The following is a 26,372-nucleotide window of genomic DNA, read 5'->3' on the forward strand; positions in this document are numbered from 1 at the left end:
GACGTTCCTCGCTTTGAGCACAACTCGTGTAAGTTGTCAAATGATCTGAAATAATAAATATCAGAAGCTAAATAAACACCTGAGGTCTTCTTTTTTTATATATATAATTAGTACTGTTTTATCCTCTTTTTCTGGAGGACAACAGAGAGACTTTGCCGTACGTGCGGCTGGAAGAAGAAGAAAAAAAAACAAAAAAGGTTCAAGTTCTTTTTTCGTTCTATCAGACGAAACATTCTAAACATTACACAGTGGAAGTGAGGCGACGTCCACGAGAATCACAACCATCGCGGTGTGTTTGTTTGACCTTCACGGAGCACCTGCTCGCGGCCTCCACCGTGGACACACTTCCGACACAACATTGAGTCCAGTTACTTGTGAGTGTCTGTGTCAAAGATCCACTTCATCACATCAACCTCCTTCACTCCCGATCCCAGTCAGATGTTTACGTCGCGGACATCTGTGGGTGTAGTTGAGAGGTCCTGCCCCTCACCAATGTCCTTAGTTTCCATAGCGACGCCGATGTGTTGCTGTTGTGCCTGTCTGAGGCTGGTTTCCAGCAGGGACTCGATTTGTTCCTGACACGCTCGCAGACAGTCCTGAAGAGGAGACAGGTTCAGGTCAGCGTGAGTGAACGACACCACACGTGTGAACGGGATGTGTTCACGGACACGGAAGCACTTACCGGGTCACTCCTGATGATCTGTGCAAGCTGCTCTGTCAGTTTCTGCGACATCACGGCGTTCCCCACCAGTTTGATTTGCAGGCCGTCCACTGCCGCCACCATGCTGCCGGCAGCCACCATGGACGGAGGACTGGCGATGAATTTGTTGTCTGTGAAACATCAGGAGAGTGTCGTTTTTAATATAGGCGCACTTTTACATTCACAATTCAACCCTCCAAAGATGATATCTTCAGATTTAATTGAGCCAGTGTGGTTTTCACATCAGGAAAAACTGATTTTAGCCACTTTGCCACCATTTTAGCCAAGAAGGTTCCTCTAATCATGATGTATGCTCTCTTTAGAATATGTTGATCTTGGCGTTTTGACAGCTTTACCCGACTGGGAACTGAAGTTTGGTTTGATTTGTAAACCACGTGATTAGACCTGAAACGATTAACTGATCACTAAATGAATCGTCAACTATTTTGCTCATCGGTTAACTGGTTTGAAGCTTTTTTCTTCAAACCAGCTTGTCTTAGCTTCTTAAATGTGAATATTTTCTTCATTTCTTTGCTCCACATAACAAAGAAATCATTAAAAACTGAATCCTATTTGGTTTGTGGACAAAACGAGACATTCAAGAACATCCATCATTTCCAGGTTAGACAAACACTGATCAACGGTTTTTTTTTTCACATTTTCTGACATTTTATATCACGGGACACAAAAATTGCTCTTTCAGGAAGAAACTAAGGCAAAGGTTAAAAAGACTATTGATGAAAGCCTGAATTCGCTGCAACACATTGGTGCTTAGTTTCATTTTAACTGTAAAATCTTTACTTTTCCTCAATAAAAGTGCCTTGGTTTTCATATCTTTTTGCACCTTATTTTCTACTCTCTTTCTTTCTTTGAGAAATTGTGTGACTTTGCCGTTTCAAATCCTTCGTGCAGATTTACTTAAAGTAACGCAAACTCACACAATGAGGCAACAATAGACCAGCTGCTCTGATGTCCTGTTTGCTGAAACAGTTTCTTACAGTTTTCTAAATCCACACAAACTTTATTTTCCAGTTGTAAAAAGCTTGTCTCGTCAAATAGTGAGACGGCACGACTAAAATCCGTTTTTCCTGATGATAACTTTATCTTTGTCTTAACAATCACGAGGTAAAAGGGAGAAATAAAGCACTTGTGTTGTGTTTTTATAACATGTCAGGTGTCAGATAAAATGTTATAAAGACGCCCGTTTTCTTGACTAAAATGGCCGACCTGTGTGGTGATCAGATCAACTGAATATTCAGTGTATATCCCTTCACTTTATCACAGTCGGACACACTTTTCTCAGTCTGAATTATGTCTAAAATTAACTCTATGAAGTCATTAAGCATGAAAACACTCATGGCATTGTCTTTGTTAATAGAGCTTGTGGAGGAGCGTGGAAAAAGGAAAGCATCGAGTCAAACAACATACCTGTGGCACACAGCGCCACGAAGGTCTGAGCGTGTTTCCTGAGAATGGGCCGGCTCTCCGTCCTGACCGGCAGCCGAAACAGGAAGTGGTCGATGAAATCCAGCGGAGTCACTGACGCCAGGTCCCATTTGAGTTTGTTCAAAACCAGCAGCTCCATTTGCTGTGGAGAGGATGAAGACACAGAAGCACTTTCATGAGCAAAGATTGTGTGTGTGTGTGTGGGGGGGGGGGGGGTCAAGTTTCAACAAAACAGGAGGGATTCTCATCTGGAGGACTGAGAACCACATGATTACGACACACTGGGTACCTGACGATTAAGATTCAGGGAGCTGTGATGCCATGATAAACCTTTTTATTTGAAAATACTGTATTTAATTAACAGTAATTAAATGATCAGATGCATTTTAATAACATTAATGGAAGCAGTGTTTCACAAATTTGATAAATTTTTTTTTTGAAACAATTTTTTGGGTCCAAAGTTTAAAAAAAACTTCACACTATACTATGTCGTCCAAAATTTTACAATTTTTGGGGACATTTTTTTGGTTTAAAATTTGACAAAAACGTCATATTTTACTTTGTCGTTTAAAATTTTACAATTTTTTTGAAAATAAATTTGGGTCCAAAATTTGACAAAAACGTCATACTATGTCGTCCAAAATTTGACACTTTTTGGGCAAAAAAAATTTGGTCCAAAATTTGCAAAGATGTCACATTATACTATTGTTGTTTAAAATTTGGCAATTGTTTGGGAAAAAATGTTTTGGTCCAAAATTTGACAAAAATGTCATACCATATTATGTCGTCCAAAATGTTACTTTTTTTTTTTTTTTTTTAATTTACAACAGTAAAAGCTGAAACCTTAACCATCACAACTAAATACCTAGACCTAAAAACAGGTCTTAATCCTTATAAAGCCTAGTAAAGATGTGTGGACCACCCAAAAATGTCCTCACAAAAATAGGTTTGTTTGACAACTGACATGTACACACATGCACAGAAAGAGCAATATGTATCACTGTGTTGTTTATTTCTGATAACTGATAAAAATGTATTTTCCAAACTCCTGTAATTCATATCTAGGCACATTATCTGTTATGACAACATCATAGAAATAAACCGTTCACACAATCTCAACAATCACTGACGGTGTGTGACGATCTACACCGACCAGGTGAACTGAGGAGTTAAAAAAAAAAAGAGGGAAGTGAGTACTTCAATGTTGGCCAGGGGGAATTTTATCTCTGCGTTGGGGCAACAGAAAAACACCAGGATGTTTACGGCGTACCAACAGCTGAGCAGGTGTGATAGAGTTGTCTGTGTAGATGCAGAGTTTCTCCGCAGTGAGTGGGATTGTCTCCTTCAGTTTGGACGCCAGGAACATGCAGGCAGCCCCCAGCAACTGCAGGTGGTTCTTCTTTGTGGGTTCCACGGACAGGAAGCGGTCCATGTAGTTCATAGCCAGAGGGAAGACTTCCTCCTCGCACCTTTGCTCCTCACACACCTGGCAGAGACAAACCAACAATACGGTCATTAAACACCTTCATCATAAATTAGCAGATTTCACACCAGGCCACCAAATGGTCGCAAAAGTTGTGATTGGTCTGCTTGTTGTTTGGTGTCATATTTCCTCTGACACACATCCACATTCCTGTCTGAATCACCTATTACAAAGAAACAGAAATACATTTTAAAAGACACTGGAGAAATCATTCCACTGCCAACAAATTACACATTAACGCCAGTGCGTTAATGGTTCATGCATAGACTCTTATTAGAGGTCAGATGCATCGGGTAAATGAGCCAAAACAGTATCGTAAGGGGAGAAGAGAGACTTCAGGTATGAGTGTTTATTGTTGTGTAGTTACTACATTTCACTGCTGAGTCTTTAGGACTTCAACCTCAATGTAATCTTTCGGTCTGAATGTAACTTCAGAAAGAATCACAAACTTTAAGACCCTGATAAGTTTGCAAGACCAAGACTTATGTCCAGATTTCCACATTAACTAAGGCCACCAGCTAGGCTGTTTGCAATTTTGACTATTAATATGCTACTTTTCTCACTGCAACTAATAAAATGTGAATTCCACAATAAAAATGGCACATTAATAACACAATAATTGGCCAATTAATTCAATAATATTCAACAAATGGTGATTATACATCGGCAAAAGTCATAACAATATAAAATAATAAAGTGTGACATCATATAACATTAAACATGTTTATTTTATATTTAAAATAGATGAGATTTGGTCTTAAAAAAAAAAGATGTGTCTGAGGCCCAGCTGCAATACCCATATGGTCCACCAGTGGGCCGCGTCCCACACTTTGGGGACGACAACGTGATTCTTGTGTCTTTGTGGGACACCATAATGGCTGTAACTCACCTCCAGCACCCAGGTAGCCACTATCCTCCGCATGTACGGAGCGATCTCCCTCTGGACGCATTTGAAGTAGTTGGGAGCGGGCAGATACTTCTCCTCTGCCCGCAGCAGCGTGCGCAGGACCCGGTCAGTCAACAGGTTGGAGTCCCGGTAGGCCCTGGCAGGCCTGTCCGCCTCACAGCACAGCAACTGGGGCTCCATTGACCGAAGCCTGCCTGGAGAAAGCAACGTCTCTTTCAGCGGTGTGTCCCCTCACAAACTACGACAAAAAAGATCGTCGACTTCGCAGACAACGATTAACGATTAACCGCTCCACATTTTGTTGAGAAAAAAAGTATTTTTTCCCCCCCTATTCTGTTATTTCTGGGTGAATTTACGTCCCAAGTTGACGCTGCTGCGGAAACTTTTGCGGAATATAATAAATGAAACCATCCCTCGTTTGTCTTCGTAGTGTCAGCGCGTGACTTTATTCACTTCCTGTCGAATTTTAACTCAACTTTCTTTTGTTGCGGGAGAAAGAAGGAGCGCACAGACCTGGGGGAGGGGGGGCGGGGGTTCTCTGCAGCGGCTGCGGCGCTTCTGCCCAGGTTCACTAAACACGCCGCCGCCGCTGCGGCTCTTTATCACTTCACTGCGTCAAGCCAACGCGCCTGGAATGTGTCCACATCCGGTCGGGGGGACTTCAAAATAAAAGTGACATTTCCAAAATAAAATGTCATTTCACTAAACCAGATGGCGTTTTTACTGCCAAGTACACATTAACATACAAGGAATGTGTATTGGCGCTTTAAAGGGGCAGTTCAGGAAATACAGTTTTATCAACAAAGACTTCATGGAGCATGCTGCTGCTGCTGTGCGTGAGTGTGTGTGCAGCCATTTCCAGAGACCTGACTACTCTGGTGGCCATGAGGGACAGAAGGAAAAACTGATTTAAGCCATTTAATAAAATCCTTACCTATTAAAAAACCCTCCTTTTTTTGCCATTGAACAATTTGGAAAGTGAACTTTGTGAATGGCTCACTCTCCCATGCCTAAATCCCTTGAGGAAATAGGCATTTTAAGCTTTTTAGTGGCTACAGAAGCTGCTGGTCTCCTGCTGCCCCATTGTTTGTGCAACCAAATTAAATGTGAACAAAGTGAGTTTAAACCCTGAAGTCATTAGTAGAATCAGTGTTGGATCGACAAGTCCAGGGTGCTGTGACGTAAAATCTATGTGGACTTTGGTGCAGAAGAGTGGGAGATTTACAACTTTCTGTTTCAAGCAGTCTTGTCCAAAGCTTGGGGAAAAGTAAAAGTCTTGAAGTATAAAAAAAAAAGTCTTAAAGTATATGACATTTACTCTAAAGTATCAAAAGTAATTTTCTGATATAAAATGTACTTGTGTTTTACAAGTACAAGTAAAAGTGAAGAGTTAGGATTGAGGGCAAGTTCTATATATGTCCTTGAGCAAGACACTTAACCCCATGTTGAATGGGTGTGAATGGCAAAACTATAGTGTAAAGATATACCAATACAGACCATTAACAACTCTTCTTATCTGGTTTTATTTAGAAGTAACACTAGTTAGAGGAATTGTAGTGGAGTAAATGTCAAAGTTGCTAGAAATACAAATAACAAAGTAAAGTGCAGAAATGTGAATTTTGTACTTAAATACAGTAACAAAGTATTTGCACTTTGTTATCTGGTGAGAGGAGCTGAGATCTCTTTGTGCCCGTCTACTTGTATCATTTCTGGATGGATGATTCTGTTTCCCCAGTGCATGCTTGGATATGCAACTAACTATCTGTCCAACATGAAAAGATTTTTGCACTGCTGTGCTCCACGCTAACGTCTCTGTAAAACCTCTCTCACTTCCTGTCTCACACAGAGCTCTCGAGTCTGGAGACCACACTGAATTGATGGTCTCAGAGACAGAGATCTATGCAGTCATGTCTCTGTGTGTGTGTGTGTGCGCGAGTGTGCGTGTGACCTTTGACCTCACTTTCTCGGGGTGGCCGGGACCAGGGTCATACTCTGGACACTGCATACAATAGCTGTGTATAGATTCCATTGATTCGTCATGATTGATCCCTCCGACAATAGGGAGTGATCTGTGGCGATCGGCTTCGCTAACCTGCTGCTATGCTGTCTCTTAATTTTTCTGAATGAGTTTTAGCCTCAGACCACGACTCATTGAAGACACTTTAACGCTAATATGAGAAGAAAGAAGACTCTATCTATCTATCTGTCTATCTATCTATCTATCTATCTATCTATCTATCTATCTATCTATCTATCTATCTATCTATCTATCTATCTATCTATCTATCTATCTATCTATGCTAACTAGCATCTATCTATCTAAGCTAGGTAGCTAACAAGCATCTATCTATCTATCTATCTATCTATCTATCTATCTATCTATCTATCTATCTATCTATCTATCTATCTATCTATCTATCTATCTATCTATCTATCTATCTATCTATCTATCTATCTATCTATCTATCTATCTATCTATCTAAGCTAGGTAGCTAATGCGTATCTATCTATCTATCTATCTATCTATCTATCTATCTATCTATCTATCTATCTATCTATCTATCTATCTATCTATCTATCTATCTATCTATCTATCTATCTATCTATGCTAGGTAGCTAATGAGCATTTATTTATCTATCTATCTATCTAAGCTAGGTAGCTAATGAGCATTTATCTATCTATCTATCGATCTATCTATCTATCTATCTATCTATCTATCTATCTATCTATCTATCTATCTATCTATCTATCTATCTATCTATCTATCTAAGCTAGGTAGCTAAAGAGCATCTCTCTATCAAAGCTAACTAGCATCTATCTATCTAAGCTAGATAGCTAAAGAGCATCTATCTGTCTAAGCTAGGTAGCTAACAAGCATCTATCTAAGCTAGGTAGCTAAAGAGCATCTCTCTATCAAAGCTAACTAGCATCTATCTATCTAAGCTAGATAGCTAAAGAGCATCTATCTGTATAAGCTAGGTAGCTAACAAGCATCTATCTAAGCTAGGTAGCTAAAGAGCATCTCTCTATCAAAGCTAACTAGCATCCATCTATCTAAGCTAGGTAGCTAAAGAGCATCTATCTATCAAAGCTCACTAGCATCTATCTATCTAAGCTAGGTAGCTAATGAGAATCTATCTATCTATGATAGCTAGCATCTATCTATCTAAGCTAGCAAGCTAACTATCTATCTCCCTCTGCTCCTGATCGAGTGAATCTGAATGCTTTGTTTTCCATTTTTTGTGTCTCAGTAAACACACACACTCTCGCTTTTCTAACATCAGAGCAGGTGTAGAATGAAAGAGGCCGAGCTAAAGACTGTGTGAACCCGGTAATGATGCTGAAGATGAATGTAGTGGCAGCTCCAAAGAGAAAGAGCACACACACACACACACAAGTCTCCATGCTGAGGAATCCAACCTCAGTGAAGATAAATGAAAAGAACCTGACCTGACAGGGTGACTTCACAGAGACCCCAAAAGGAGAGTAATGGATGAAAGTAGCGTGCTTTTATTTTGCTCCTGGTGCAGTGACACAGGCAGCTGACAATTGTCTTTTCATTCATTCAGTCATTCATTAATTTACTGTGAAAGAGGTAAAAATGTAGCATAACAACTGAATACTTACCAAAGTGTACAACTGTGTGAAAGGCTTGTGCTGAAAGAAAAAACAAGAACAATAAACAAAATAAAACATGACACATTCAGGACAGTGAAACATATATACATGACAAAATAAAGCAGTAATACACATATTATTGCACAGTATTTATCTTTATATTGAAACTACTGTACAGTGTGCAGGGGTGAAACATTGCACATTGTGGTTCAGGGTGTGGCTCTGAAGGGAAGTCTGAAGGAAATGGCTTGGATTTTTTTCTATTTTTGCTGGATTCTCCAGCAATTACAAAGCATTTGCACAAGCATAATAGAAACACAAAGGACAAGGGGGGGAAACAATAATAATAATAAAAAAAGATAAGCGAGGGAGTGCCTCGAAATGGCATCTACAAAAAGAAAAGTAAAATTGTGTTTGTTTTAGCATATCGTGATCTGCACCTACTAAGTTTCTGTATGACAAGGGACCTTGAGGAAAATCACAGGGCATTTCAGCGAGAAAGTGCACCTACATCCTATCAGAGGAACGCTTCTGCAGTAGCTGCCTACTCAGCAAAGAAACCTTAAATATGACAAAATGCAATTAAAAAAAGCGCACATGAAATCTCTCCACAGGGTAAAGCTGTGTGTGTGTGTGTGTGTGTGTGTGTGTGTGTGTGTGTGTGTGTGTGTGTGTGGTAGAGTGAAGGGAGGACGCTCCCAGTGATTCTCAGACGTGTCAGCATCTTTTAAGTCATTGAATGGCCTCCTATCACGGCTATCACGTCTGGACACTAGCACAGAGAGAGGACCGGGACGTCCTCCTAAAAAAAAGGAAGAAAGAATCATCCCCCACCACCACCACCACTGCCACTGCCTCTCATTCCATATAGTTAGGTGCTGGGGGCTGGGGGAGGAAGGGTATGTGATTTCACTGTGGGTTTGAAATTGAATTTCCTGAAAGAATGCAGCATGCTCTCTCTGGCTGCAGCAAGAACTCTGGCTGTGTGTTTTTTCTGTTAGAGATAAACGCGCGGCGAGCGGCTGAGTCACAGGCGAACGCCGCAGCTTTGCTTTCGATTCTTCTGAACTGAAAAGACCTTGCAGATAAGTTGTAAAACATTGTCAATAATCTCAAGCTAGTGCCAACCAATGCCCTGATATGTGTGTGTGTGTGTAATAATTCACTCAGCAGACACTTAATGCACCCAACTGTTGCTGATTAATAAAACCGAGAACAATGCAAAAACAGTGTGCTTAAAACCTCTCAAAACACAAGAGTGGTGTACTAATCTTTATATTATTATTATTATATAATAACATTGTGATGACCTTATTTCACTGAATGTTATCTAAGCAACATTAATGTCATTTTAATTGCGGTCGCACACACAAGTGAAACCAAAAGACACTTATTGCCACTCGTTGCCATGTGCTGACCTGCATATTACATACACCCCCCCCCCCCCCTCCCTATAAAGTGTCTGGTAAAAGTTCTAAATCTTTAAATCATGCCTTTAACACAACACTAAATCTTGACAAGTTTGCCACTGACCCTGAACCTAAGGCAGTATCATCACTGTTTTAAACGGTGCAATGTGAATGTAGCCCGGGAAGAAAGAGTTGAAAGAAGAGAAAGAGATCGTTTCCCCATAAAAGCTTTCCAAACCGAGAGTACAAGCACAATGGAGCATAAAGAAAAGATGGATAGAGTAATTGTCCTGTTAAGTGATCCAAAAAGACAGGCCGGGGAGGGGGTGGAGTGGCCGGCGGTGTGTGTGTCTGTGTGTGTGTGTGTGTGTGTGTGTGTGACACAGCCCACTGAGAGGCCAAGGGTGCTAACAAGAGGAAAAAGCCAAGACAATGCAGTCCTCAGTGGGTGCCCCTCACTCTGTCTCCAACCCCCATAAGACCCACACAGAAGCAGTGGATGGGCACAGAGTGGACTGATGGGAGGAGCAGAGTCCAGAAATCACTCTGTACCAATACATTAATCAGTGATTAATCTGAAAGTACGTCATATTTTAGGCACATGCGCTTTGCATTTTGTGCTACTGCCGTGTAGATTTCAGAGGGAAAGATTCGGCTTTTCTGCTTCACTATAGATTTATTTCATAGTTTCACATCAGTGACGGATTTGGTGACCAATCAGAATGTTACATTAAAAGTATTCATATAGGCAAATATGCACAGCTGTAAAACCGATATCGTGCATTTCTTATACTTTTCCTTTTTTATTAAGTCACCTTCATGCACAGCTGCTACTCCTGTGCTGTGTTCTGGTTCAACCTGACCATGACCTCACTGCTGCAAGGAACCACCCTGACTTTAAAATACTAACATCACAATCACAAAGATTGTATTTGTGTGGGGTTTTTTTTTTTGCGTATAAATTGTTTTACAGGTCTCCTGGGCCATAAAATGTTCCACTAAAACACTGTTTTAAAGTAAAAAAAAACGAAACTAAAATATTTTTCTATCTTATTCCAACAGAGCAATTCAAATGTCAAGGTCCATTAGGGCGTATTGTTTCACTTGCAGAGAAGAATAATTGACTTTCCTGCAAAAAGTTTTGCATCTAAGTGAACTGGAAGGTGCTTTTTAGGCAGAAAAAATCTCACTTTAAAAGTCTTTATCTATCTATCGAAACTAACTAACATCTACTTATCTAAGCTAACTAGCATCGGGACTGTATCTATGTTTCCCGGGGTTAGAGAAAGGGTCCTATGTTCCCCTGTCACATACAAAGTGGACCTTTTTTGGGAAAAACGGGGAACATAGGATACGACCCCCTAGCATCTATCTATCTAAGCTAGGTAGCTAAGTGTGTTAGGATAATAAAACAGGTAACGACTACTTTGGCTAACTAGGTAGCTAAAGTCGCCAAATTTAGCATTGCAGAGGACGATAGACAGATAGACCATAGACATAAATCATTGAAGTAGTTCACTCGAGAGGAACTATTGCGAGATTAACACTTTTCAAGACGAGACAAGTCGCTTAAATGGGACAACTAATGAGACATTTTGCTGCTTAAGACTGGAAACACAGCAACTAGTAGTAACGTCACCCATAAGAGTTTTAACCCCCGTTTTGAAGCCGTTTTCGAGTCATGTTGAGATTTTGCAACTGGAAATTCCTATCTGTGAAACCAAATACACAATTGTGATTTTACATGTAAAAACCAAGTGTTAAAAGCCTAAGTCTTGAGATTGGAATTAAGAGCAATTAATCACAGCCAATCGTGGCCATTAATTTGTTAATATTTTAATAATGTGACAGTCTTAATATATGTATATCTTCCACTGGGTTTGATGTTTTTGATATATTGTGTGAAGGAGCCTTTTTCTTTCTTTGCAAGAACTGAACCCAGCAGCAAATGGTAGGTCAGGACAGAAGGGAGGGGGTGACCTCTGACCTCCAGTCTCTCTTCGTCTAATCCTTGACAGCCATGAACCTAGGAGCTGAGAGAGAAACATGACTGGAAACCCCCTTCTCTCAACCCTTCGCTGCACTGCATTTACTCCACTCCATTCTCTTTCTGCGGCACCCACCACCCACAGTGACCCTTTACTTCCATTTTCATTCTCACCTCTTTCCCCTCTGCTTTAACCTCCTCACAAACACCACCCCACACCCCACATCCCCTTGTCATGGCTTTTTCCTCCTCCTCCTCCTCCTCTCTTCTTTTCTGTCCCCAGTTACAACAGGAGACTATGGAGACTAACAGTGAATAAAACTAAGAGCAGGTAAAGTTTAAAAAAGTGTGTATACAAATGGACCTGAATTGGTCAGAGTTAGTCTGCACCAATGGCTGCACGTCTCTACTTCCTCACACTAATCAAAATGTGCCACATGTGGGTGGCCAGATTTTTCCGTTTCCCTTTTGACTGATTATCCAGTTCAAGAGAGCACATATAATGTACAGGGGGGAAAAAACACAAGCCAATAAAAAGATAGAATAAAACATATTTCTGACTTTACATTTTTCTTATAATTTTGATTTAATTTCATGTTTTCTCTATTTATTTATTTTTAAATCATTGTGCAACCATGGGGTTAAGCTTAAATCTGGTCTGACAACATGGATCCCAACTAGGTTTGTCCACTTCAAGCACATGTCTACTTCGTACCCTTTCCAGACGACCTAGAACATGTTCTCTACACAGTTTGGTATGGTTTTCCATTACTATAGAACCTCCTCAACCTGGGCAGAGTAATCATAGCACGGCTGCATGAAACTGCTGCAATGTCCTTTTATACGCAACACACAAAAACGAGTGACTATTAGCGATGTGAATCTTTGGGTGGCTCACGATTCGATTCCGATTCTCAGGGCCACGATTCGATTCAAAATCGATTCTCGATTCAAGAATTGATACAATGCATAGTGTGTTGAGGCAAATTATGGCATCAAAAACTTACTTACTGTACAAAAAAATAACTTAGCTTAAGGCTAGCTGCCTTTTTCTCCCAGAAGTTACAAAAATGATCTGTACACAAATAACACAAACCGTTTGTTTTTTTCAAAATAGAAACTTAAAAACAAAAAAACAACAAAAAAAGAGAAACTTTTTTTTTTTTTTTTTAATCGATTTTTGAAGTTTATGAATCGATTCAGAATCGTGGATGATTAGAATCACGATTCATATGTGAATCGATTTTTTCCCCCACCTCTAGTGACTATTGACTTGTAAAGCAGTTGTTTTCAGTGTAACTGAATCATTAGAATCAGTTCATTAAAAACTCGTTCAGTACTTCCTGCATGACCGGACGCCGTCTGACACAGTCACTGACCTGAAGGGAAGGGAATCGCCGCTAAATACACCAGACTCTTCTGTTAAATGATGAGATTTTAGACATTTCCTTGCTAAATGTCGGAGATTAACGTAAGTTTTAACTGATCTACAGTTTGTATTGCATTGTTTGGTTTGATTGTTTGGAACTTGATTAATTAAGAAAGTGCTATTTTTTGAGGGGGAATCATATGTGGCTGGTGTTTTGTCCTGCAGGAGTTCATAATTATATCACATTACTGTGTGCTCTTACATGTGCAGGTGTGGTGGAGGTGAACAACACAGAAATGACAGCGCTGTAACTGCTTGTCAAGTTTTTTATCAAGGACCTGCCGTCACAGACTTTGAACCTTGGGTCAGCATAAACTTGAATCGAGCTGTATTTGGATAAAAAAAAAAACAAAAAAAAAAAAAACAAGTGAACACTGTCAGATCAAGGCAAACAGTTGGAATGTAAGTTTTTTTTAAGTGCATTTGTATAGAAAACAATTCACAATGCACCTGAAGGCACATGAATACCAGCTTAACACCAGGATTAGCAGGTAAACACTGTCCCTTAAATCACAGGTGAACTTTTCTTCATCCAGGGAGTCATTCTAATTATGAATATGCAGTAATAAGAAGTGGTATACACAATGTCTGAATGAGCAGAAACCCTGGAGGATTCACAGAGAGTGCAGAAGCAAACTTTCTGCCTCCTTTGTATTCAGGCCCGAGGCAGTGTCTAATATGCAAACTCTGAATGTGTGGGTAATATCCGCAGATTTGGCTCCGCTGTGAAAGTCTTTTAGACGATTGCACAAATGAAAAGTCACACATTTTACATCTGAAAGATTAGAAACATATTCTTCCTTTATTCCTGGCCCTTGTCCCTGTTATCATTATCTTTCTGGCAGCTTCTTCTCAACTTATCGAGTCATCATAATCCTCCTTACGACCCGTATCTGTCCTGCCAACGTGTTAACCATTAGATAGCCAATGCGTTGTTGTGTTTCTGTCTGAATGCATGGCACATTTTTGACCTAAAATGTATAATATGCGCGATTTTTGTGCTTGTGTTATTGACCAACTGATCTGAGAACAACCCAGCCTCACAACTAAATCTGGAATGTCACAGGAGGGTCTGACTAATGACAAGGCAGTTCAGAAGAATGTTCCTATAGGTGGGATGATCGATAATCCAGCACTGGCAACATATTCTTATGCTGCAAAGAAACCTAAAATAGAAAAGACGGTCTCTAGTAGTCTGTGTGGACCAATTGTCAAGCAAAACTATCTTTGTGATGACATTTTGGCTGATCTACACAACTTTAACAGGTTTTTTTTTTAAGGATTAAGACCTGGTTTTAGGGTTAGATTTAGGGTTAGGATAAGGGGTCAGGCATTTAGTTGTAATGGTTAAGGTTAGGGTAAGGGGCAAGGGAATGCATTATGCTTATGAGAGACTCAAATAATTAATGAGTGTGTGTTCTTGTATTTGTGAGAGCCAGAAAATGTATAAAAAACATGGAGTGGGGGACTTTGCTGGACTTTTTAGGGTTTAAGACCTGGATTTAGGGTTAGGGTTAGGGTTAGGCATTTACTTGTGATGGTTGAGGTTAGGGTAAGGGACTAGAAAATGCATTATGTCTACGAAGGTTCTACGGTGTGTGTGTGCGTGAGTGAGAGAGGGAGAAAATAGACACAAAAGAAGCTGAGTGAATCAAGGCTCTACTCACTTGGCTGTATCATGTAAGAAATGACTAATTAAAGGGACAGCGTGGCTACAGATGAATCGATAAAAAAATAATAATTTCAGTGGGAGGGGGGGGGGGCTTCGTCTGAGGAGAGGGTCTCTAATCCACCCTGAGGACAGATTGCGTTCATGCAGCTTAGGAATGTAGCTACATGTGTCCTCATACAACCTCTGAATATGTGACCTGATCCGAGATCCGAGTTTATGATCGGATCACTCAGGACGGATGTTGACACCAGGGGTCTGAAACGGACAGTTTGTAGAATGTGGACTACTGGAAGAAGTAGTTAGAGAACTGATGACACTAATGTTCTAATTGTTCATTAAAAAAAAATAATAATAAGCACTTTACTGTAATCAAGAGATTACTGTGCAGTTATGTCATGATTGGTGTGATTATGCAACAGTTCATATGCATATGCTCCTTATCCTTAATCTTTAAATAAACAATAGGATTTCCTTATGGGATTAACACTGAACGGCATATGGTTCATATCCTGCAAGTACACACACACACACACACGCATGCATGCACGCTCACACACACACACACACGCACACAGTCCAAAACTGGAGTTAAACACAGCCTCATTTTCCTAAACACTGGTTCAATAAGCAGCTGTCTGGTTCCTCTTGGCCCACTTACAGAACAATAGACAGAATAAAGGTCACATACACAAGACTGTGGGAAGAGAGGAGCGTACAGAGAGAGAGCGGAGGATGGAGGGATGGAGGGATGGATGAAGGGGCCTGGGAGGTAGAAGACTGGCTGAGATTTGGGGGGCACTGAAGAGAAGGGAGGGACATAATGAGGCCCGAAAGCAGTTGCAATTGTCTTAATGTTTTAGTGACACTTTGACCTTTTGCTCTAATATCACCCTCAGCCCAAAGATAATGTCCTCGTCACCAAAACTTTGATGCATGGCTCGACTAAAGTCTACAAACCTCACTGTTCCCACTAGTGTTAATAAATAAAAGTGTGTGTTCACCCTGGTCCCAACTCTTGATGTACATATTTCTACAATCTTAGAAATAAAAGTGCTAAGTAGAACCATATAAGGTTCTTTGGCTTGTCCTCATAGGAGAACCCTTTTTGGCTCCAGGTGGAACCTTTTTATAAAGGGTCCACCTGAAACCCTTTTGGAGGGTTCCGCCAAGAACCCTTTTAAAACCCTTTATTCAGGAAAGGGGTTTTCAAGGGTTCTCTGGATCAAAATGGTTCTTACTGGAACCATTAGTGTCACCAAGAACCATTGAAAAACCCTTTCTTTGGGAAAGGGTTTTTCCAGAAGCAAATGGTTCCAGATAGAACCTCAGCCCTTGTAGAAGGACCCTTTTAGAACCCTTGTTTCTAAGAGTGTATGAAAAAAAAAATGGGCTGTAAATAAAAAGCCTGTTTGTCAGAGGAAGCCAACAAGGAAGTAAAAAATGGATTGAATGGCCACCAGGGGGCAACGAATAAAAATATTTGAATGGAAATGCAACATCTTACAATATCAGTAAACATTTTGCTGAGGAGTTTATTGTCTTTATCACTTTAGGTCTTCTTCAAAAGAACGTGATGTCAGTTTTGTAAATGATGTTCGTATTTAGAGATAAATAGACGATAAAGTACACAGATAAACACTCACAGATGGTATAGTCCAACAGAGGCCTGGTTGTCAGTGATGTCTATGAGTTTCCAGTTGTAAAACCTCAATATGGCACCGGTCAAAACTCCAGACCTCAAAATGGGAATTCAGTTAGGGTTGGCACTCAGGGGGAAACCTGCTTGTGTTTCATTGGGTCGTTGTGTTACTATAAGCACAGTAAAGTGAAAATGATCCAGTATTTTCTGAATAAAGGGATGCAGGTTATGGCTCAACTGATTCTGAAATGACTTTAGCACTCGGTACTAGGGATGTGAATCTTTGGGTGGCTCACGATTCGATTCCGATTATTTGGCTCACGATTCGATTCTCAAAAATGGCTACAATGCATAGTGTTTTAAGGCAAATTATGGCATCAAAACAATATAATCTGTATAAGATAATGTGATAATGTGATCACACAAAGGCCAACTTAAGACCAAAGTGAACAATTATTCATTCAAAACAAATACAAACTTACTTACCGTACAAAAAAATAACTTGCATAAATAAAAGCTTAGGCTAGCTGCCTTTTTCGCCCAGAAGTTACAAAAATAAACTGCACACAAATAACACAAACTGGTGTTTTGTGTGGTTTTTCACTATTTTTTATTTTTTTTTGGCATATTTAGAATCATGGATGATTAGAATCGTGATTCCTATGTGAATCAATTTTTTCCCCCACCCCTACTCGGTACGTTTACATGCACAGTTTAATCAAGCTAAGGCCGTAGTCTGACTAAGACAGGCAATCGGACAACTTGCAGAGTCCGATTACACGCGCGGATTATTGGCCTTGTACGTTTAACTTGGCTGAATCCCTCTATAAGCTAGTGCGTACTGACCTTTATGTCACAGGAAAACAAATGAGACGGACGTGAGATGGATCGTGCTGTGGTTGTGTATGTTTCATAACTGCTGTACATGTTAATGGTGATACAAATTACAGTAGATAAAGCACGACTCTTATTGTTGCTGTGTTGTCTGAAGAAAGATGCCGCCGCTTTCTGTCTTGTTATCAGCTGTATAACCCATTGTAAATAAGGACATAGGGGTGTTGGTGTGTGTGTGTGTGTGTGTGTGTGTGTGTGTGTGTGTGTGTGTGTGTGTGTGTGTGTGTGTGTGTGTGTGTGTGGGTGTGTGGGTGTGGGCCAAGCTGGAAGTCCAGATATGGAGTTCCTTTTACTTTTTACTTTTTGTATCACTTTCATTGGCGGCATGTTCTCTGAACATTATCTTATCCCATGTTATCAGATCAGTGTTAATAACCCTTCATATAAAACAAGAGCTCGGGTGTGTGTGAGTGGGTGTGCAGTTTATTTGGGCCAGACAGGAAGTCCACATATGGAGTTCCTTTATCACGGGACACTTTCCGTCTCACTTTCACCTGCTTTTGTACAGCTTTACAGACCAAATCATAGCGTATTCACTCTAACACACACACATGCATGCATGTTTTCAAAAACAATGAAGAAAACATATACTTTTAAATGCAGTAATTTGAATGTTTTAGCTGATATGTTACGGTATCTAAATGATTCACAACAGATGGAAAAGTATATGCTGTCGAAACACTGCACCAAGCCCCAGTTTATTGCAAGTTATTTGTTTAAAAAAAATGAGCTCACAGCACTTGATGATTTACACACACACACACACACACACACACACACACACACACACACACACACACACACACACACACACACACACACACACACACACACACACACACACACACACACACACACACCTACACACACACAGAGAGAAAGAGAGTGCAGATAGGAATATATGCATGAGCGTGGAAATCAGTCTTGTATAAAGTACCTTAAAGAGATACTTGAAAAAAAGTCTTACCAGAAAATGACTTTGATAGAAGTTGAGATGCCTTTCTATAATATTACTGAAGTTAAAGTCTTAAAGTACATGACATTTGATATAAAACATACTTATGTTTTAGAAGTTAAAGTATTTGAGGATTGAGCCATGTTAAATCGGGGTAGGGCGACTTGACTTGCAACTGGAAGGCTGTGGGTTCAATTCCTGGCTCTGCTAGTCTATATGTGTCCTTGAGCAAGACACTTAACCCCACGTTGAAGCATGTGAATGGGTGAATAGAAAAACTGTATTGTAAAGCTCTATAAATAGAGAACATTACCAACTGTAGTGGAGTAAAAGTAAAAGTTGCTGGAAATATAAATAACAAAGTAAAGTACAGATACATGAATTGTGTACTTAAGTACAGTAACAAAGTATTTGTACTTTGTTTCATCATAACACTGGTGGAATTATGTGTTCATAAGACGTGCACCTCACCTCACCTACAGCCTCAGGGCAGCTGGTACAGTCCAGTCAGGTGTTGAAATATTAGAGTGTGTAACTGATTATGACACATCTGGAATTCTCTCTTCTTTTTCTGCTGATACAAGATTTAAAGCAGATTTACAGATTGGGCACACACGTTACTCACATACAGGACATGAAGCGCCCACTAAATAGTGTGAAAACGGGACATTTTGGTGCAACATGTGCTCTCCACCATCACCCGTCAGTCATCCGTCCACTTCCGCTCACTTTATCACGGGCTCAGTTTCTTGTGGTAGCAGAACCCCCCCCCCCACACACACACACACACCAGCTCCTCCTGTGGGATCCTGAGGCGTTCCCAGGCCAGATGGGATAAATAATCCCTCCAAGTGAGCCCTGAGTCTATCCTGGGGGTCTCCACCCATTTAGATGTGCCCAGAAATTCCCCGGGAAGACACCCTTGAATTATCCTCATCAGAAATCCAAATCACTTCAAGTGGCGCGGCGTGAATGAACATTAGGTTTTTTTTCGTTTGAGCTCCTCCCTTGTAGATGCCTGAGCCGTTTAGGAAATGTGTAGGTGGTGTTTCTTTTTAAACTTCACTCAAGGAGCACGATTGATCTAAGTGTTGTGCTGCAAACCCACAATATGACATAAGGGAAATGACGCTCTCAAAATAAAAGACAATGTCTAACATGTTCTATGCATGTGCGAAGTGCAGCTATTGTCTGTGGAAACATGGTTCCTAGTGTGTGTGTATGTTATAAATACACACTAGGGGTTAAGGTAAAATCTCAGCAGGATGGAAATGATATGTTAGAGCCGACCCAAGGTTTAAAAAAACACAATTTTTATAGTCGTACATTTGTATCAATAATCAAGTCAAGTACAAGGAACTCTGAGGTGGTGGGAGGGCCCCAAATCAGATTCTGCTTCAGGCATGGTTTAAATTATGGAGGGTGGGGGTGAAGGGCAGCTTGGCTCCCCTGAATAGGACACAAGCTCCCCCGAAAGCCTACTTTGAGACTCTGAGAGAGAGAGGGGGTGGGGGGGGTGGTTCTGAAACATGGTCTATTTTGTGTTTATTCACTCATTATGTCCCAGTTTCCGAACGTCAGTCAGGAAACTTCCGCGATTAAACCCAATGCTGTCCCTGCTGTTGCCACCGGTGCGAGGTGGCGCTGCACTCAAAATCGCCCACTTTCTAAATGTCACGTTGAATCTTGAACTTGGACAGTGCCGGACACGCAGGTGCCGGACGTGATGTATGAGAGAGGGACATACATGCAAATTCTTGGTTCGCTCGTGCCACCCTGAACGTGACATGTTTAGTAGCGGGGCCACGTGAAAAAAGGGGTCTCCCCCCCATATGGCACAATGTCATTTAAACTCTGGTTTGGGGCCCCCATAGAGGGTCGTGTCTCTTCGGTTTGTGTCATGGAATTTTTCAAGATGAGCGACTGCAGAGCCACAACTCGTTTGGTGCGCAGATTATTGTGCGGGGTAAACCATGCTTAACTTTCTCTCGCCGCGCCTCGCACACGCGGTGAAAAAAGAAACTACTGAAGCATCCTTTCAGCACAGTCTCTGCGGTGCAGGCAGCTAATGAATGTCATGTTTTTTTTTTCCTCCTGTACCCCTGTGTGCTCCCCGCTCTCACTTCTTTGTTGTGTTAACACAGACGTGTGTGTCGTGGGGCAGCTGAACACTGAGCGCACAGTGAAAAAAGAGCCTGTCAAGCCTTCGCCTGTCACCACCACCAAGGACAATGATACCAGCTGCTGCCAGCTGCCTGCCTGGCAACCGGCCGGGCTTGTGGCATTTAATTTGGAGGAGGAAAAGTTTTGTAGTTGTCCATTGAACCATAGCTGGTTTGAGTGTCTCTGTGTGTGTGTGTGTGTGTGCGCGCGCACTTGTATTAGTTGCCTCTTGGGGACATTTTCTGGCATAAACACTGACCTTGTCAGGACCAGTGGAGTCCTCATGGAGACCAAAACCTGGGTCCGAGTGAGGCAGAAACTAATTTCTCAGGAACTGCAGTGCTAGGATTTAAATTGGGGTTAAGGATTTAGGTTTAACTTTTTACACTTAAAGGTGAAGTAAGTAGTTTATAGTGCCATCTAGAGGAGAGGCTGAAATTTACAACAAAGAACTGCTGCTCTGCTCACCCCCTCCCTTCCCTGAGCGCTACGGTATCCGCAGCTGGTCAAATGTCGTCCTCGTCGTCTTTCTCCGTGTCAGCAGATGAGGTTCTTGAGGTGAGGGAGAGGGCGAGCTACCGCGGCCGTAGCAGAGGAAGCGGAGAGAGAGGAGGCGGGACTTCCACTACAAGTAAAGAGACGTTTGATTTGTTCTCTCGCGTTTGTCCTTACAGGCTCCGGTAGAAACATGGCGTCTCGCTGCTAACAGTGGCTATGCAACCGCGGCCCGCGACCATGTTATTTTACATGACTTTTTGAAACACTACGAAAATGAAACAAAAACCTTTATACAGCGACTAGACAATGCAGGAGCACATAATATGTATTAAAAGTGGATTTTGGGTTATATAAACCCATAAATACTACACATTGTCCCTTTAAGTTAAGGGCTAAGTGGAAGGAAGGGAATTCAATGCGAGTCCTTAAAAGGATAGCTGTGCCAACCTGTGTGTGTTTGTCCTGTGGTGGTGTCAGTATTGTGTAACGAGAAAGAAAATGGAGACTGTCACTATCAACCTATAAAAGGAATAGTTCTGTTTCTTTTTTCTTTTTTTTTTTTTTGTCAGGAGTGGTTGTATGAGATACTGAACCCAGCCACTAGGGGGCCACAGCCTGTGCACTGCTGATGCCAGTCCCAAGTCATGAGGAGGGTTACATCAGGAAGCTAAATCAGATATGCAGATCACGGAAAACTCTGCCCTAATGGATCAGTCGAAAGCATTAGAGACGGATTCAAACTGTTCTACCTTGATTTAGATAGAACGCAAAATGGGGTCAAAGTAATCTCGATGGAAGGGCTTGTGAAGAGTGTTCTGGAGGTGATGAGTGTCAGACACAATCATGAGTTTCAAGCTAGAAATTGAAGGTGTGATGTTGAATGTTGTCAGTGCTTGTTCCTCACAGGTTGGTTGTCTTTAAGAAGAGAAAGAGGAGTCTGGAGTAAGTTGCTTCCAGGGCAGAGATTGGAGAGGTGATGAGGAGGTGTTGTGTAGATATGGGGTTGTGGATTTTGAAAAAAGGTGGACTACATACTTTGCAGAAGATGCGATCTAAAGGAGATAGGAGACTTCAAGGTGATGTCAGGGGAGAGCGTGGATAGGCTGCATCAGATGATAGTCTGTCTGTTGGAAACCAAGAAAGTGAAGGCAGAGCCATGGATTAAATGGTAGAAGCTGCAGAAGGAAGATTGTGGCACAGACTTCACTGAGTGACCGGCTCTGAGGAGTTACCAGACCATTATGAGCGACTGACACATAGTTAGCACTGACTGTACTATGTGCTCCCCCCACTCCCCTCCAAGCACCAAGAACCAGTTTGAGATAAGGTCCTTCACTCGGACTGAAAACATAGCTGCCAGCTTGGAAACGTTAGCCACTCAACAAAAGGCTCGCCTATTAAAATCTACGCCTGCTTAAGTCTACGATGTCAACAGTGAACTGAAGTCTGTGGCTCACACCAAAGGACAAAAAAGAAGAAGACGTGTAACATGTATGCATCGAGTTACTCATGAGTCCAAGAGGAAAGGTCATTCTTTACAAATTAAACGAGAGGATAATAGCCTTCAGCTGGATGCTTAGAGTGACTTCCTGTCACCACTCACTGAGACCACAGAGCTTTAAGAAAAGTACTTTTCCACTAGGTTCCTCTCATGAAAATGGTGAAGAGCCGTGTTTGAACGCAGCTTATTTTTAAGTCCAGCAGTTACGACAGTACTGGTAAAACAGAGACAGCAACACCCAAACCCAACCCTAACCCTAACCCTAACCCTAAAGCCCAATTTATACTCCTGCGTAAAGTGCTCTGCGTAGCTACTCAGAGTCCTCTGCGTCGACGCAGAACCTGTCGAAGAGCCTCTGCGCAGTCTCCGGGTGCACAGAATATTTTTTAAGTGTCCGTCACTCCGTCAAGGGACAACGGAGACGGCAAGAGCTGCGATTGGTCCTCAGGACATGCCGAGCTAAGCTGCTCTGTGCCGGCTCACAGTGAGCGCCGAGCGCTACAGAGGGCGGAGCTGATCCCCGCCGACTTCGTCGCTGCCAAACTATAAATACGTCATATCTTAGCACACACAGCACATGTTTAGACTCTAAATGATCAATTTCTCGCCTCAAGTTATCTTAAAACTGCGTTGCGGGACACAGAAAAGTGAGAAACGGCCGCTGTATCAACAACAACAGTCTTTCTCCCTCGGACGCCATTGCTCACTGTAGCCAAAAGCACAACAACCTTGCGCAGCGACCCCTACTGATCGGGTGGGAAATTGCAGCGCCTATCCGTCACCACGACGCAGAAGTATAAATGCTCGAGTGGTCTACGTGGTGACGCAGACGGATAACGCATACGCAGTCGGAGAAGTATAATGTGGCCTTAACCCTAACCTCTAACCATTATAACAACAGCTTATCATCCATCGAGTACCTTCTGATTTCAAAATGCATGCAGTTCACCTCATCACAATCTCTAAATTCATCAATATTTAATCAATCACACAATAGCAGTCTTGTATAAAGTACCTGAAGTACAAGTGTCTTACCAGAAAATTTCTTTGGTGGAAGTTGAAGTCAAAACTAAGTAGTAGTAGTAAGTAAAAGTCTTAATAATATATATATACATGACATTGTGGTAGGGCTTAGAGCAGGGGTGTCAAACTCATCTTCACTGAGGGCCACATCAGCATAATGGTTACCCTCAAAGGGCCAGATGTAACTGTCATACAGAATAAATGTAACTAAATGTAACCAATAATATTTGGTTATATTTATATTATGTAAACCTTTAGTTTACATTATATTTGGCAAATATAATGTAAACTGAAGGTAGCTACTACGTATATATTGCATATACAATGATCCACTGCGATCTCGTGGCGGTGCCATCACTTTGCGGGTAACACAATCGCCGTGCATTGTGGGAAATGTAGTTTATGGTCAACACGTGCCTTAAAGCAGCATAGACCTATTTTAACACAGATTTAGCCAATTAATCACTTGCAGGCCACATAAAATGATGTGGCAGGCCACATCTGGCCCCTGGGCCTTGAGTTTGACACATGAGGCTTAGAGTCTTCAACTGGGAGGTTGTGGGTTCAATTCGTTGCTAGTCTATATGTGTCCTTGAGCAAGACACTTAACCCCAAAGGAGCTCCATATAAATACAGACACTTGCAACTCTTCTTCTTCAGATTTTATTTGGTAACAAAGATAGTTTTGGGGCAAATGTGGTGGAGTAAAAGTAAAAGTTGCTAGAAACGTAAATTTCGATATATTTGTACTTCATTACATTACTAGAAACTTTCGTCAACACAGGGGGAAGACTTGTTATTGGGCTGATGAACAGAAAAGTGTTCAGTGCCACCCACCCACACACACACACACACACACACACACACACACACACACACACACACACACACACACACACACACACACACACACACAGTGCTGCCCCACAGCAGGTGCTGCCTTTGTCTTTTCACCATTCCACCAAAGATCCCGTACAGTAGAGACCCCATGACCTCATCAACCTCATTCTGTGTTGTGCGAGTTGGTCGGTGGCCGCAGTTATGAAGCATACAGTAACTCAGTGGCCCCGTCTGTTCACTGATGTCCTGCCTGTCTTTGTGTGATGGAGTCCAGCCACATGCCCAACACTGGGAGGTCAAAGTCTCACAGTTAAATAGATCTGAGGGTATGTTTGTGTTCAAAACCTCAGCACAGTCTGTACATGACAGACAGTATTTAAGTGAGAAACCAGGCATACATTATGTTTCCAATGTAATGATGTGCCCATAGCTGTGTAATATTGTGCATTAAGTAACGTGAAAGTACTGATTTATTGACTGTAGTGTTTCTGCTCTAGTCCATCAGTTTTATTTGATAATGCTTTTTACTGAACAATTACAACAATCAGAGTAACTTTTTTTTACATTTCTTAAACTTTTTAAAATGGTTTACAACAGGTTAAGTGCTGTCTAAAAGAAACACAGCGCCCATTAATTGTTTTAGGTATATCAGGTTAATTTGACTAGTAAGTTGTATTTTAGTGCACTATCAAGTGTAGTATAGCAAATTGTATCATCATTTATTGTACCCATTATTTAGCGTGTAGCTGTTGTGCATTTACGTAATTTTAGCATGTAGTTCTTGGTGTAGTTTTAACGTGTTTGATCATGTCTTGTAAATGTTCAAGTAAAAACACAACTAGGGACAAGAGTTAATTGGTAACTATTGCTAGCTAATGCCAGCTATAGCTAGCTATTGCCAGCTATTGCCAGCTATGGCTAGCTATTGCCAGCTATTGTTAGCTAGCTGTGTTCCTATTTAAATACAATTCTATTCCAACTAGGGACAAGAGTTAATTGGTAGCTATTGCTAGCTATGCCAGCCATTGCCAGCTATTGCAAGCTATTGGCAGCTATTTCTAGCTATTGCCAGCTATTGTTAGTTAGCTGTATTGTTCCTATTTAAATACAATTCTATTCTATTCTGTGACGTATTTTTACATGCCTACTCCATGATGTCTCCACAGGTGAGCATTAAATGTGTTATTCTGGGATTTTGGTGCTTGAAATCCTTTGTTTGTGTTTACTTAACTGACACAAACTCACCAAACTCAGGCAGTGTTCGACCAGATAAAGTGTTGGACATTTTCCTCATATATCATAGATTTACATAGGTGTATATTTTATTAATTACTGAGTCTTTTATCAAGTGGCTGAACTTTATCATGTACCCATAATGTATATCACTAAATTGAAGGTATAATCTACGTGAGTTCACTGTGTGTGTGTGTGTGTGTGGTGAAGGAAAGAGCGTGGGGGGAAAAAAGGTCTGCAGTTCATCACAATGCAGCAGGACATGCATGATAAGACACATTAATTTTATAAGACATTATTCAGCTGAATATGAAGCAGGCCATGCCACCTGCTGCGGCTCAGCAAGCAGCAGCATTCTCTGACGCCAAGCGTTCCCTTCTCCTCTACACAGATACTGCTCCTGAAGAGGCCACCACCCTCCTCCATTACCGCCATTATCATCATCATCATCATCATCATCATCCAGCTGATCTCATTTTTTTTATATTTTCAAAAAAAACACCTGATGAAAGTCTCCCGAATGTGCTAGAAGAAGAAGAAGAAAAAATCCTCTGGATAACTCAAGGGGGGCTGGAAAGCATCGCTTTTGGGGAGCAGGACGTCTAGAAACAGCCAGGTTACTACAGAGGTTAAGACCTTGGTGGTTGGCCAAAAATCAACATTTTTCAAGAGAGGTTTTCCAGAGAAGTCCTCCATGACAGAGAGAAGGTTGTCTTTGACTGTATACCAACATGATGTGTTGTCGCTACGACAACTCTAAACTCTTCTAAAGACCATTCCTCTTAGCTTGTTTTAACCATAAATAAATACCACCCTAAATAAAGAACCAGCAGTACTAAGCAGTCTTGGATTACCATGTGGCGACCACTGATGTGGTCGATTTGGACATGAGACAAAAGCCAAATTACGCAACTTTTGAAAAACTTTTTTTTTTTTTTAATTCTTATTTGTTGTATATTTTATATTTCATACGT

At 41.2% G+C, this 26,372-nt stretch overlaps 1 protein-coding gene across 1 annotated transcript; it reads right to left on the bottom strand.

Moving 5' to 3' along the window:
* Positions 1-220: 220 nt before the first annotated feature.
* On the bottom strand, positions 221-4,716 carry LOC310931279 (G1/S-specific cyclin-D1-like; the record flags this gene model as incomplete). The annotated part of the gene is made up of 5 exons (XM_083894403.1): positions 221-596; positions 683-831; positions 2,129-2,288; positions 3,417-3,632; positions 4,519-4,716. 5 exons carry the CDS (start codon positions 4,714-4,716, stop codon positions 435-437), a joined length of 885 nt encoding a protein of 294 aa, XP_083750529.1. The 3' UTR covers positions 221-434.
* Positions 4,717-26,372: the final 21,656 nt, after the last annotated feature.

The sequence above is a fragment of the Microchirus variegatus genome (genome assembly GCF_963457635.1).
Source record: "Microchirus variegatus genome assembly, chromosome: 8".
NCBI lineage: Eukaryota > Metazoa > Chordata > Actinopteri > Pleuronectiformes > Soleidae > Microchirus > Microchirus variegatus.